At 59.6% G+C, this 13,631-nt stretch overlaps 1 protein-coding gene across 2 annotated transcripts in view; it reads left to right on the forward strand.

The window, feature by feature from the left end:
• The window catches only part of OLFM1 (olfactomedin 1), a 35,821-nt gene extending 24,182 nt beyond the window's left edge, over window positions 1–11,639 (forward strand). For both annotated transcript variants that reach the window (XM_045883483.3, XM_045883482.3), the window contains exons 5-6: window positions 4,512–4,618; window positions 9,938–11,639. In XM_045883483.3, the coding sequence (XP_045739439.1) occupies window positions 4,512–4,618; window positions 9,938–10,612 (782 nt within the window). In that variant the 3' untranslated portion in view covers window positions 10,613–11,639. The remainder of the gene's footprint in view (window positions 1–4,511; window positions 4,619–9,937) is intronic.
• Window positions 11,640–13,631: the final 1,992 nt, after the last annotated feature.

Genomic DNA, 13,631 nt, shown 5'->3' on the forward strand with positions numbered 1-13,631 from the left:
CCAGCCAGAATGACTCTGAAACTCCGTTTCTAAAACTGGAGGTGGGGCTCCGCATCTCTGGGCATCCTCTGCAAGAGAGGTGGCTTCTGACCGCTCCCCTGAGCTCCCCTTGTTCCCACACAGGGGAGTGCCAGAGCTGCCCAGCGACCCTGTCCCCCAGGCTGGGGCCAGAGACTTCACAGTCACCCCCAGGGAGCCTACACAGTCAGATGACCCAGCAGCTAAAGCAACTGAGCCAGAGACTCGGGATCCAATACAGAATGCTCTTCATACATCAACGTGTCCTGAGCATCCTGTTAGCTTCAGGCCTCAATTTTCCTGTCTGTAAAATGGGGGCGAGGGGGGATTAGCTGAGTTTTAAGCCTTCCCCCAGTGGGAAGGAAGTGCCCAGACACCCAGAGCCAGGCATCGGAATCTCTGGGGGTCTTCTTGTTCCACTGAGAACACACGTGAATGAAGCCCATGGGCTTCAGCGTCAGCGGCCCCACCAGCCCGGGGTCCACATTGCTAATGGTCAGGGTGTAGACTTCTTTGCCAGTTTGGGATGTCAGGGCATGGTGCTTTGCCTTGGCACCATATCCTGGGCTCTCTCTCCTGGGGGAGGCAAGTCTGAAGCCCCCTTCCTGTTCTCTAGCCCTTGAGATACAGCAGGTTCAGGAAGGCAGAGGGATTGGCCCTGACCTGCTCCCAGGGACCTGAAGGGGCAGGGGGAGGGAGTTGCTGCTGGCAAGGGGGATGCCGAAAATAGCACGAGCGGGTTTTGCATTCAGTGGAGGATTGAGATGCCTCTGCCTGCAGGAGACCCCACGGGAAAGAAACCAACCCACAGCTAAAGTGCTGCTCGTGTGTTGACCTGAGTGGGATCCTGGCAGGGCAGGCTTCCCTTTCTGGAGTCCTCCCAGGAGGTGCTCAGGATCGTGCCTGGTGAGAGGTCTCCGGGCGCCTGCCCTGCCCTGCCCATGCAGAGGGGAGATGAGTCACACACACCCCCCCGGTGCCACTCCCAGTCTCTGGCTCTGCTTTGTCCTCAGGTTCTTCCAGCTACGAGGACATGTGCCTGCCCAAGCTCCCAGCTTTGCAAACGGTTCCCAGTCCATGAGGGATAAAAGCTGGGACCAAGGGAGACCAAAAGCTGAGGGCCCAGCCTGCCTGCTATGGGGCTCTCGGGCCCTCACTCTGGTCTCTGGCCTGGTTCCTTGGTGGGCATGTCACCCTGGGCCTGCTCAGGGCTCCCTGTGGAGACTGTCCCAGCTGTTGTTCAGAAGTGGATTCCTTCTAGGAATAGCAAGAGGCAAATGATTTCATCTGCAGGGCACTGCTTTGTCCAGGCTCCCGGCTTTGCACGGTGTCCTCCCTCCTGACACCCGTCCTGGGCTCTGGTCCTGGGCTCTGGAAGAGGGTGAGGGTGGCCAGGCCCTCCCAGCTGGGTGCTCTGGCCCTGGAGCTCCACCTCCTTTGAGCTGCACCTGCGCAGGGGCGCTTTCCCAGCCTCCTCCCCTCCTTACGCACATCCTGAGCCCTCGTGACAGAGAGGACACTTTCCTGAACTGAATGTGCCAAGACTCCTCCATGAGGCTCTGCCATGGGGCTTTTTTAGATCCTGTCAGCTCCTGAGGTCTTGGCAGAACCAGTCTGGACAGAGAACCAAAAATAACTCCCTGACTCAAGCAGGGGGGGCAGCCTCCAGCCCAGTAGGCCCTGGAGACCTGAGGCTGCAGCCAGTATTTGGAAGAGCAGGGCACCCAGGCCAGCCGGACCCTTCTCTGCACGCTCTGATCCATGATTTCAAGGCTCCCTTCAAGGGGCTGGGGAGGCTGGTGCTCCGCCCTCAGAGCTGGGGAGCACCTGGGTGAGGGGGGTGCAGACCTCAGCCTGGGGAGGGCAGGCTCTGCTGCAGAGCATCCCCCTCCAGATCAGACCTGACCTGCAGCCTGTTTCCCGCAATGGCCGGCTCCCCTGCTCTGCTCTAGGCCTGAAGGCCCCCAGTGGGCAGGACGCAGTGGGGTGGTCCGAGGCAGCCCCGATCCCGACTTTTCTCCACATCCTCAATCTGAATCCACAATCATGGTCGTGCTTCTGCCTCCACTGAGCACTGCATCCACGTCAGGCACCCTTCTAGAAGCTCCCCTTGCTTCGGCCCCCGTGGCTGCCCTCTGGGCTTATGGAAAAGGCCAACTGTCTGTGCCACACTCGGAGGAGGGGGACCCTGCTTCACCTCCCGTCCCCTCTGCTGGGGCCGGTGGCAAAGGACATCGTGAGGGTTTTCTGAGAGATGAATCATTTTACCTCTGAGTACCTGAGAGATGATTCACTCACTCATTCACGGACAATTCCATGGGCAGAGCCTTGGGGAAACAGCAAGAGAGGACAACAAGCTTGTAGCCTGGGGCAGCGAGACCTGGACGCTGACATGTGTGTCCGAGGCCGCAGGACATGTGTGGTCACTGGCATGAGTCGGTGAGGACAGGGTGGGTGGGGTTCCGAAGGCAAGGTCTTGGGAAGAGGCTTGGGTTTGGGCCAAGCCGTAGAGGACAGGTGGGAGGGCGGGCGGAGGACGTGCCAGGTGGAGGATCAGCCAGAGCAAAGGCGTGGAGGTGGGAAGGGCCAGGCACCTGCGCCGAGCTGGGGCCCTGGCCCAGCATCTTTACCTGCTGGGTGTGATATGGAGGACAGACATCTGGTCTCCTTCAGGGAGGTCTCCAGCACGGGGGGCTGTGGCCACACAGTCTTGGCCAGAACCTCGGCTGAGTCAGCATCACGCTGTGCAGTGCCTGATCCCACGGTGTGCTGTTGGATGGAAAACCCACGCACCCCCGGGCTCCCTAAGCCTTGACACCCTTGGGGGCGATGGCTCCTCCTTCCGGGCTGCCGGCAGGACCACTGTCCCCTGGCTCAGCGGTGGGGACACTGTTGGTGGCTGGAGGTGGCCCTTGTCAACATCTCCCAATTCCCACTCAGTTCAGAGAAGCTGCTGTCTCCTGGGGGCAGCCCCTGGGGCCCCCAGATCATAGGAGCCAAGAGAGTGCAGGGGGACACCAGCCTTGAGCACTCCCTTTTTCTTCCAGTCCCTGTAGACACTGGCAAACCTGGGACCTTCCTCCAGTCCCCCTTGTCCTCCCACAGATGGGGGGCTTATGCACGGGGCCCAGCAAACTTGCTGTGATTCTCAGCAGGGACCTAGACCACCTGCAGACCTGCCACCAGCCCCACGAGCAGTGACTCCTGCCAGGAAGCCGCGGGCTGTGAGGGGACAGTATTTACGTGGGAGAGCACACCATTGCTCCTGAAAGTGGAACAGACAGGAAATCCGTCTGGAGAGGGGAAGGGATAGGCTGGTAGAAATAGGTGTGGACCCAAGGCAGCGACTGGTCATGAGCAGGGCAGCGCCACTGATGGGGGTTTGGGTGCAGAGCCAGCCCCTCCCCCCACCATTCCTGCCTGCAGGCGGCCAATATCCCTCCCCGCGGCCTCCGCGCTCCCGCCAGGACAAAGAAACGGGATGCCAGGCACTGGGCTGGGGTGTCAGGGGTCTATCTTTGCAGCCCAGCGTGATGATGCTAATGCAGATACTCACCCCACTTTTTCTTAGAGAGAGACCAGCTTCTGAGGCCTGGCCCGCCCTCCACTCTGCGGGATTATCCCGGCTAAACTGTGTCCCCGGGTTAAGTCACTGACAATCTTCTGAAAGCACCCGGATCTTCTTGGGACCTTGCTGACTGCACTGTGTCCACCTGCTGATCCCACTCCTAGGGCTCAGGAACACCTTGCCCTCCAGGCTGGCTGGGATTCATTTATTCTGGAAGACCTAAGTGGCTGTGGAATCTTTGCTGGGCCTGCAGGTGCAGCCTGGCAGGCCCCCGGGGCTGTGGGAAGGGCGCTGGGAAGGGCGCTGGGCTGCAGAGAGCACTGAGTCCCAGGCTCCCCTGTGCAGAGTGCTGGCGTGGCTCTGAGTCCCTCTCTTCCTGCAGGCCTCCATCTGTGAGACGGGCGGCACCGAGGCCACATCTGAGGCCCCGTCCCTGCTCCATCAGTGCTTCCAGAGCCCCCGCTCTCCAGCCACAGGGTTCCCCCCAGGCAGAAGGGACCTTCTCCCCCTGCCCCTGCGGGAGACGCTCACAGGCTCTCCAGGGAAGGAGCGGGCCTTTCCCCTAGTCCGGTTCTAACTGGCCCAGGGGCGCGGAGCAGTGGGCTCTTCCCAGAGAGGTGCCTCGGGACCCAGGTGGTGCACAGAGTCTTGCAGGGAGCCTAACAGGACAGAGAGTGAGGGGGGGGGTGGGGGTGTCGCTCTTCCCTCTCCCCGTCCACCCTGGCCTCAGGGGCTCTGTTTGCGGGACCAGGGGAGCTTCTCGGGACTTTGGGGCTGGGGGTATCACCAGGAAGAAGAGGGGCAAGAGCAGCTGTTAGGCAGACACCCCGACCAAGAGGGGCAGAGGGGACCCACATCCTCCTGCAGTGGGTGGTCGGGGTCGGGCCAAGGGACTCACTCTTCCGCACTACGCATTGTCTTTCAGCCTGTGGCAAGCTGACGGGCATCAGTGACCCCGTGACCGTCAAGACCTCTGGCTCAAGGTTCGGGTCCTGGATGACAGACCCTCTGGCCCCAGAAGGTGATAACAGGGTAAGTGCCCCTCCACCGGGCCTGGGCCTGAGGGTGCCGTGGGCCCCCCTGGGGCCATCCCCCGAATGTCTGGCCCTCACTCCAATGCCCGCGTGCCCACCTATGCCAAAACCACCCCAGCAGTTGTGGCTGGAGCACAGCTGGGCGACCCTGGGGTTTGTTCTCCCGGCAGCTTTGGGGAGGGTCTCAGGTCCTGGCCAACGTCCCTGTGCTAACACGGAGTCACAGACTGCCGGGATGGGGCCCAATGTGGGAAGGATGGTGGCGACTGTCAGAGCAGGTGGACCCCTGCAAAACCCTCCCAGGCTCCACTCTGCCTCCCTGGCTGGAGGGCGGGGGAGGGGAGCTCCCGGACACTCCCAGCCCCATCCCTGCTCCAGGAGGAGCATCCTGTGAGGCCTTCCTTATTTTAATGGCATCTCATTTGTATTTCATTTGGTATTCTTTTCAACGCTGATGGAAATGCATGTTCCTTTTTGATTTAGGGAAGAGGCCCTGTTCTTTTTTCCCCAGACATTTCCCCCCTGGGGAAAAACTCAGAAAAGGAGAGAAAAGCAGGGCCTGGGTTGTGTCTTGTGAGCCCCTTTGGGGGTGTGGGGGTGAAGGCCGCCAGCTGAGCGCCGGGACACCTGGACAGGGCTGTTCGGGGGCACTGAGAGCCTCCACCAGAGGAAGACCCTCCTGGGGCTGTCAGGGGAGGAGGGACACGTCTGGGCACGTGTCCTCTGGCGATGTGCCCGCTTGCTGGCTACGCCCCGGAGCGTGAACAAGCCAGAAGTCTGGGGCGACTCCTACCCACCCCCTGGCTTTCAGGGGCTGGCAGGACGTTTAGAAACTGATCACTTTTTTAAAAAATCTCCGCTCTTCCTTGGGGCAGGATTGAGAGAGGGGCTTCTGGGCCTTGTCTGGAGGACTCTTAACAGGAAAGGGGAAGGTCGCTTCCTCTCCCTGGAGATTTCTGGTCCCTGCAGCGCCCCATCCCCCACTGCCACACTTGCCCGGCAGCAGGAAGCAGCATCTCTTGTATTTCGGAAGTGAGGCGGCCCCACACTTTCTCCTGGGGAAGGTGGGTGGGGGGCAGTGACCACAGGCCCCGTGGCGGCCACCATCTGTCTATCCACCCTCCCAGCCTCTCCCCAGAGCAGCTCACTCCAGCCTCGGCTGCAAAGGATTCTGGAGGGCCCGGCCCGGGACCCGGGACTGCAAACCCGGGATGGGAGTGCGGACAGGTGTTTGGGGGGTGGTTTCTGTTTATTTTCTGAGTCGGGACAGTTAGCTGGTGCTTGCAAGTTCTCTGACAGTCTCTAAGGGGCTAATTGCAATCCCGACTGGTCTTCTGGTCCACATTGCCCGTGGCGAGCCCCAGCTCTGTTCTGGGTTTGGTGACGGTGAGACCGCAGGGTTCGGCTCAGGCACAGCTGAGCCCTCCGTGTGCGCGGTGATCCGGTGATCCGTTCGCACGAGAGATGCTGGTGGTAACGCCGAGACCCCGTCCCTGGCCCTCGGTGGCGCGCTCTGCGTGCCTGTCCTGGTTGGGTGTCCAGCGACCCTCCGGCGACCTGCCAGTGTGGAGGTCTCCGCCTACCCCAGCTGTTCGATGAGAAAACCCCGGTCCCGTCTCGTGCGCACGGTCAGTGGTTTCACTAAGTGTCTACAGCAGGTGCCCCGAGTTGCCCCGTCCCCCTCTCCTGCGGGCAGTCTGCCTGCCCACCACGCGTGCCCCACACACCTGGGTCTGGGGGCTTGCGCCCGCACCCGACATTGCTCATGTGCCTCTGGCCCCCGCTGTGGTATCGCCTTCCTTTGTTGTAAAGAGCGATGCTCAAGAGATCCCCTTCTCAGATCCCAAGTATCGGGGCTCCTGGAAGCCCGGCTGTTTGCCCCGAACGGGGAGGGTGTCGGTTTAAAGCTGTCGAGGGGTGGTGGATGCTCTTGATAACTGGACGCCTGTTTTCTGCTTTGTGACTGGATCAGTCTCCAGAAAAGGAGGCCCCGGGGATGGACAGAGCGTGCGGAGAGGGGGCAGTGGGAGGAGGCTTAGGTTGGGGAGGGGGGAATGCTGGCAAGGGGAGGGGGGGGCGAGCTCGCGGGCAGGGACACTGGGCAGCTCTGCCCCACGCCCGTGTGGTTCGGGCCATTCCGAGCAGTGCGCTCAGCATGGCCACCTCCAGCTCCCAGCCCGCTGAGGGATGCGCCCCGGGGCCCTGCCACTGATCTGGAGGAGAGCTGTTTTGTTTTGACCGTTTTCATTCTCCCCTCCCAGTTTGGTCACACACGCAGGAAACCAGGGCCTCGTTCCGAAGGGAAACAAGAATCCGTGTCGGCTTCGGGGCAGGCTGCCACGGGGTGTGGTCAGAGGCGCGTGGCCAGAAGCCGGGGGCAGGGAACGCTGCACAGGGGGTGCCGGGTGGGGGGCCCGTCTGGGGCTGCAGAGGAGCAAGTAGAGCTCACGGCTTCCCGACGCCTTTGCGCTGAGCTGCTGGAACAAGGTCAGCTCGGGATGCCTTGGCACCCTTCCTTTCGCGACTCGTTTGTTAAGCACCAGCTGTGGGCCAGGCTCTACGCTGGACTCACGTGCTCTTCCACTGTGTCCAGAAGCTGCCTTCTCCCAGTGGTGACCGGTCCACGTGCTTCTGATGGTGCTGGGGCTGTGGAAGCTCTCACCCCTGATGCCAGGCTGTGCCCACCTCCCAGGAGACCGTCCTCCCTGACTCTGGCTGGGGTCCACGACACCTTCCCTCCTGTTGGCTGGCTTCGGCTGTAGACGTCCCAGGCCAGCTAGCATCAGCCCCTCATGTCTACGACTCTCCTCTTCTTAAGACGCCACTCACTGGATTTAGGGCCCACCCTAATCCATCTCGAGATCCTTAATGACATCTGCAAAGCTCTCTTTTCCAAATAAGGTCACATTTACAGGTTCCTGGATGTGGACATATCTTTTGGGGGGCCACCAGTCACCCCACTACAAAATTGAGACCTCCCTGCCTGGGGGTAGAGGGGGTGTAGGGAATGCCCTCCAGGAAGTGAGCGTGATCAGTGGAGAGAGGGGCATTGCGGTGGGAGCGGCAGGTGGGAGGCACAGAGGTGTCTGAGAGCCAGGGACTTGGCCTGGCAGGTGCAGAGGCAGCCAGATGCTGCAGGGAAGAGCCTGGAACCGAGGAGTCAGGTTTACAGAGGAGCGATGGTCTGGATCGCAGTTCTGGAAGGCTCAGTCAGGCGGCACCAGGCCCAGGGCCAATAGCATAACCGAGCACAAGGGGGCATGGGCTCCAAGCCAGAGGGTCCAGCCTTGCCTGCACATTGGAATCACCTGAAGCTTTCACCAACACGCATGCCGGGCTCTGTCCCTGGAGTCCGACGCGATTGTTCTGGGAAGTGAGTGTGCCCGGGGCTCAGAGGGCAACCAGGTTCCAGGCTCTAGGCGTTCAGATATGGGGTTCTGGGCCAGGCCAGAGAATCGAGGGGGTCCTCTTTGGGGTGATGGGATTCTGTGTGAGCCTTGGGACTTGGACAGGAGGGGAGGGAGAGGCATTCCGATCCGGAGATCCCGGTAAGCCCAGAGGGGGTGACCACTGGGAGGGAAGGGGCGCCTTATCTCAGGGCCCTTTGGGGCTCGATACTGTGCCTTCTTTGCATAGAGGGGCTTTTCAATGATGTCTTACAGCCGCCGGGCCAAGAGCTGGTCGTTAAACATTTAGTGCCTTGTGCCAGCTTTCCCTCCCAGCCTAAATTGCATTTTCCAAAAGCGTTGTGCCCTGCGTCTGATTTGCTACTTTCCGGGAAGAAGAGGCAGTTTACAAATCCTGAGCAATTTGGTGACCATTTCACCCATCTCTGCCCACAGGAGGGAGGCACCGGACCCTGGGGTTCCCCAGTGTCACAGGCCCACTGGTGGGGGAGGATATGTTTATGCACATTCAGGAGTGCTCTCCGTGCTGAGCAGGAGAGAGGCAGCCCCTGTAGGCATGGGTCAGGAGAGGGTTCCAAGGGGGGGATGTGGTTGAGCCGGGTCTTGGAAGAAGCAGTGAGCTCCCCATCTCAGGAGAGAGCCAAGTGCAGGCAGGAGGGCCAGTCCTTGGCAGCGTGATCATGGCCCCCCCAGGACCCCTGGCAGCCCAGCACTTGCCCGTTCCAATCCGAGACCCGCATCACTGTGGGTTGCTCTGCGGGGGGCTAAGGGTAATAAAAGCCTCAAAAGAGACCCAACTTAAAAAAAAAAATCTCATTAAAAACAAAAAGCGCATCTGCCTCTAAGCATCCAAATAGGTGCCTCAGGAACAAGGTTAGGATTTTTTTAAAATTTTTAACGCATGTGTAATGCTGTGTCTGAAAGCCCCGCATCCTTAATCTCTCCCGCAGCCAGCAGAACCCTGATGGATAAAGCAGCTGTCTTATTGCCAGACAGATGCACTGGGGATGGCGTTAGCCCGGCAGATTTTCCTCTGAGTAACTGCATTGCTTTCTAATTTGCTCCCATATTGGTTGAAAATGACTAAAGCATTTTGTACAAAGTCTAGACAGTTTTCAAGTCAACTGGCATTTAAGCAATAATCGGAAATCTCTTCCTCTGTAACCCCAAACGAGGGCCACCGCTGGGTTTGTTATCTTGGTGGCTTGTGACCCTTGGGGCCCTTCATGAAGCCTTCGTTCTTCTTGGAGAAGTAGCGCAGGGGTTGGGGGCGACCGTGATTCCACGTGTAGCGCCCCAAATGTCCTATTAATGCCTTTCTGCCTGGCAGACGGGACGCCCCAGTCCGGGCCGCTGTCCTGGTGCCCTTGGCTCTGGGTCCCCACGCCACAGGAGCTGCCTGGGGCTGTGAGCATTCTCCTTGTCCAGCGCCGTCTTGCTGGCTTGGGGGTTCGTATGCTGATGGAGTTCCTTTCTTCCCCAAATAAGTGGGAGCACCTGCTGTGTACCGGCCAGGGAGAGCGCAGTGAACCCCCAGCCTGGACGCAGCCCAAGCAGAGGGGACCAGGGGCGGTTCTGTTGCTGCCCACGTCCCTGACCTGCAGGGGTGGCTACAGCCCCAGACCCCCTTCCCAGAGTGTGCCTCCCCATCCTTTGTCCTCACTGGACCCTTCTTTCCTGGCGGGACAGTCCTGTCCCCTTTGACGAGTACCCTGGCGGTTTGGGGGAAGGACATGATGTTGCCTGGTCTTCGTTATCCTCCCCTGGTTCTTTCGGCTCCTTCTTGAGGCGCCAGGCCACTGCAGAGTCGATTAGACTCTGAGTCTGAGTGGCGAAGCCCCGGGGGGGGAAGCCCCGCCCGTGTCCCCCAGAGCCGCTAACGGGTGCGCGCTCTCTCTCCCCCCTCGCAGGTGTGGTACATGGACGGCTATCACAACAACCGCTTTGTCCGCGAGTACAAGTCCATGACTGACTTCATGACCACGGACAATTTCACGTCCCACCGCCTCCCGCACCCCTGGTCCGGCACAGGGCAGGTGGTCTACAACGGCTCCATCTACTTCAACAAGTTCCAAAGCCACATCGTCATCCGGTTCGACCTGAAGACGGAGACGATCCTCAAGACACGCAGCCTGGACTACGCCGGTTACAACAACATGTACCACTATGCCTGGGGCGGCCACTCGGACATCGACCTCATGGTGGACGAGAACGGGCTGTGGGCTGTCTACGCCACCAACCAGAACGCCGGCAACATCGTGATCAGCAAGCTGGACCCCGTGTCCCTGCAGGTGCTGCAGACCTGGAACACCAGCTACCCCAAGCGCAGCGCCGGCGAGGCCTTCATCATCTGCGGGACTCTCTACGTCACCAACGGCTACTCGGGGGGCACCAAGGTCCACTACGCCTACCAGACCAACGCCTCAACCTACGAGTACATTGACATCCCCTTCCAGAACAAGTACTCGCACATCTCCATGCTGGACTACAACCCCAAGGACCGCGCTCTGTACGCTTGGAACAACGGCCACCAGATCCTCTACAACGTCACCCTCTTCCACGTCATCCGGTCCGATGAGTTGTAGTGGTCTCTTCCTGGAAAGCCCGGGGGCCAAGGCCTCCCCCATGCGGACATTCCTGCGGAAGAGCTGCCAAAATTACCAAACGATACTAATAATACTAATTTCAGAACAGCAGCTGCAGCGTGGGCTCTGGCACCGCGTGGCGGCGTCACCTCCGTGCGCTTCTGGTTCGAGCGAGAGGGCGACACACTTGGGAAGATACCCCCCCACCCCCGTCTTTGCAGCTGGAACTGCAGTCCAGGGATCCCTGGTCCCCTCCCCCGCCCCCCGCCCGGCCCCCTTTCTGGTCAAATAACCTACAGAAGTAAGGCAACGACTGTTGGCCAGTTCTCGCCCGAGAACAACCACTGTTAGGTCGCATGGACATTTCCCCTAGATCGTGCTCAGCTCCCGTGGGCGGGCCTGCTGTATCCCATCGAGGGCCCGCGGGCCGGCCGCGCTCGGCGTCCGCAGGGGCCGCGACGGCGAGTGTAACTCATCCATCACACCTGCTGTCTCTCGACCGCGTGTCATGTCATAGCTGAGCCGCGCCGAGGCTCCGCGTCCCCACGGGCCCATGTGCAGTGCCTGCCGCCGGCGGCCACACGTGTGGCGTGGACGGCGGCAGCACCCACCTGTTCGAGCTCGCGTCCCCCGTAGATCTGTCGTGCCGCGTCTGTCTGTCGTTTCCTTGAGGTGGTAGCTCTGTGTGTTCAGTTGATGCAATGAATGTTGTAAATGCCGTGCTGTAGTTTGGATTTAATAAGTGGATGGTTTTTGTTTCTAAAAAGAAAAAAAAAAAAATTCAGTGTTCACCCTTAGAAAGAGGTAATCAAGTTCATGTTGATAATAAAGAAATTGCTCTCTTCTTGTTAAATTACCTAAATAGTGTAACCGCGGATGGGAAGGGTTTATCTAGGGAAACTCTGTTTCCGCTGGGAAAGCGATGATCCCGAGGACAACCGGGTGTGGGGAGTACAGTTCGAAGTCAAAACGAGGGGAACTTTGTACCGTCCAGTTACCGAAGGAACAATAAAGATATTAGGAGATGTCTTCGCTTCACTTGTCATTTCTGAGGTTTTCAAGATGATGGGGCCTTGCAGAGCCCTGTGGATGTGTCCCAGAGTCCGGGTAGGGCTCTCCCAAGAGGCCACATCCGGGACACGTTCTCCACCGGGTCCCCAACCCCCATGCCCCAGAAGTCAGAGGACCAGCCTGGGACTCCACACCCCCTGGGGTGGACACGAACCCGAGGCCGCATCCCCGGAACCCCACCTCACTCTGCCGTGGAGGTCTCCTCCAAGGGCACCTCTGGACGGGGTCTGGGACAGGCACCCACCGGAGATGTGGCAGGCGCACCCATGGAGAAGATGCTGACGGGTCAGCGGAGGTAAACCAGGCCCTCCTTGGCCGGCTGGCTCAGTGGGGCTGTGGTGGGTCTGAGAGGTCAGCGGCCGGCCCTCTCTGGGATGCGGGTCCCCAGGCCTTGGACACAGAGAACCTCGCTCATCCATGGGGCCGGGACCAACTCACAGGCTGTGCCCTTCGATGAGGAGCCCCCTCTCCCAATCCTTTCCTGTTTTCTGGTTACTGCTGGCCCCTCAGCGTCCTTCTGCCGGGGAGCTCAGGGATACCCCGAACAGTGACATCAGGAGAGGAGGGGCGGGCAGGGGGAGGGCTGGGCCTTAATTAGAGCCTCGTTAGCTGGCCATCCCCCGTGAGCAAGACGGCTCTCCCACGTCGGCAGGACGAGCTTGCAAGTAAAGCTTGTACAAGGGGGAGACCAGTTCACACTTTGACGTTCTTACAAATTTTCTCAGAGTGAGGGGTCCAAACTCTTCCCCCTGAGAGTTGGGAGCTGGTTACTCGAGGAAAACCCCGAGTTTCAGTAAATCCACAGTTCCATCCACAAGGCCACTGGGGCCAGTGTGATGGGGACCCAACCAAGCGCATCGGGCAGGGGCTGCCCTGTAATCGCAGCTCCAAGTTGGGCCGATTTCTTCCTACTTCTCCCGAGTGACAGAGGGAAGAGCAAACGTGCACATAGATACCTGCTCTGAGTTCCAGAAAAAAAATAATGACCCCAGAGGTCCAGAATGGATTTGCTGTCTTGGACTGCGTATTTGCTAGGGAAAATATGCCTCCAGGATATTAAATACACAAGAGAAATGGTTCCATCCGGAGAGCAAATAAAACAAGCGGCCGGCCACTAAATCTCCCAGATTCCAATAACTGGATATATTGGCTGATGGCAGAACATCTGTGGATGAATTTTCTTTATTAAAAATCTGGCTTGGAATCAAACCCATGATTCTTTGGGGGAAGACGAGGAGGTCAGGGCATGAGGCACTCAGTTCTGAGTGCCGCTGGGCCTGGGGCTTTCCCCATTTCTGAAAGTCACCTCTGGAAGGAAGTCCAAGAGACTGTTGACCCCGCACGCAGGTGTCCGTGGACCGTGCTGTGGCTCCTTCAGATCCCCAGAGCCCGTGCAGAACTTACACGAGGCCCCACGAGGAGCCCTTCTCCCTGCCCACACTGGAGGGGGGCAGCTCCTATGGGTGCGGCGGGCTCTTGGGAAGCGCGGGGTCCCATGCAGATGCCAGGCTGCATCTATGAGCAGGGCCTGAAATGAGGGGCAACAGTGATTACAGGGCGCTGAGCACAAAAGACGGGTGGGAGATTGTTGTTTTATTGGAACGTTTAACTGAATTCCATCTGAAGGTTACAAGCGGTCGCTTGAGCAAAGACCACGTTAGGTGCCGACGGAGCACACGTCCCGCCCCCATGCGCCCCTCCGACTTCACACCACCCCATGGAAGAGGCACCACTCCCTGTTCCCAGATCGGGGAACTTGGGCTCCAGAGGCCCAGCCATCTCTCGGGGCAGCTGAGCTTCCAACCCATGAAATAGCGTCCATGTCCACACGATGACACGGGCCGACATGGAGAGGCGTCAGAACACTCCGGACCCTGGCAGGCCACTGGAGGCAGTGAGTGGATGCATGGGTGGGGCTGAGTCAAGGATGGTGAGCGGTTCCTCAGTG

Source organism: Mirounga angustirostris, unplaced genomic scaffold (assembly GCF_029215605.1).
Source record: "Mirounga angustirostris isolate CCGP_5_RB_7025 unplaced genomic scaffold, mMirAng1.0.hap1 SCAF_15, whole genome shotgun sequence".
Classification (NCBI taxonomy): Eukaryota; Metazoa; Chordata; class Mammalia; order Carnivora; family Phocidae; genus Mirounga; species Mirounga angustirostris.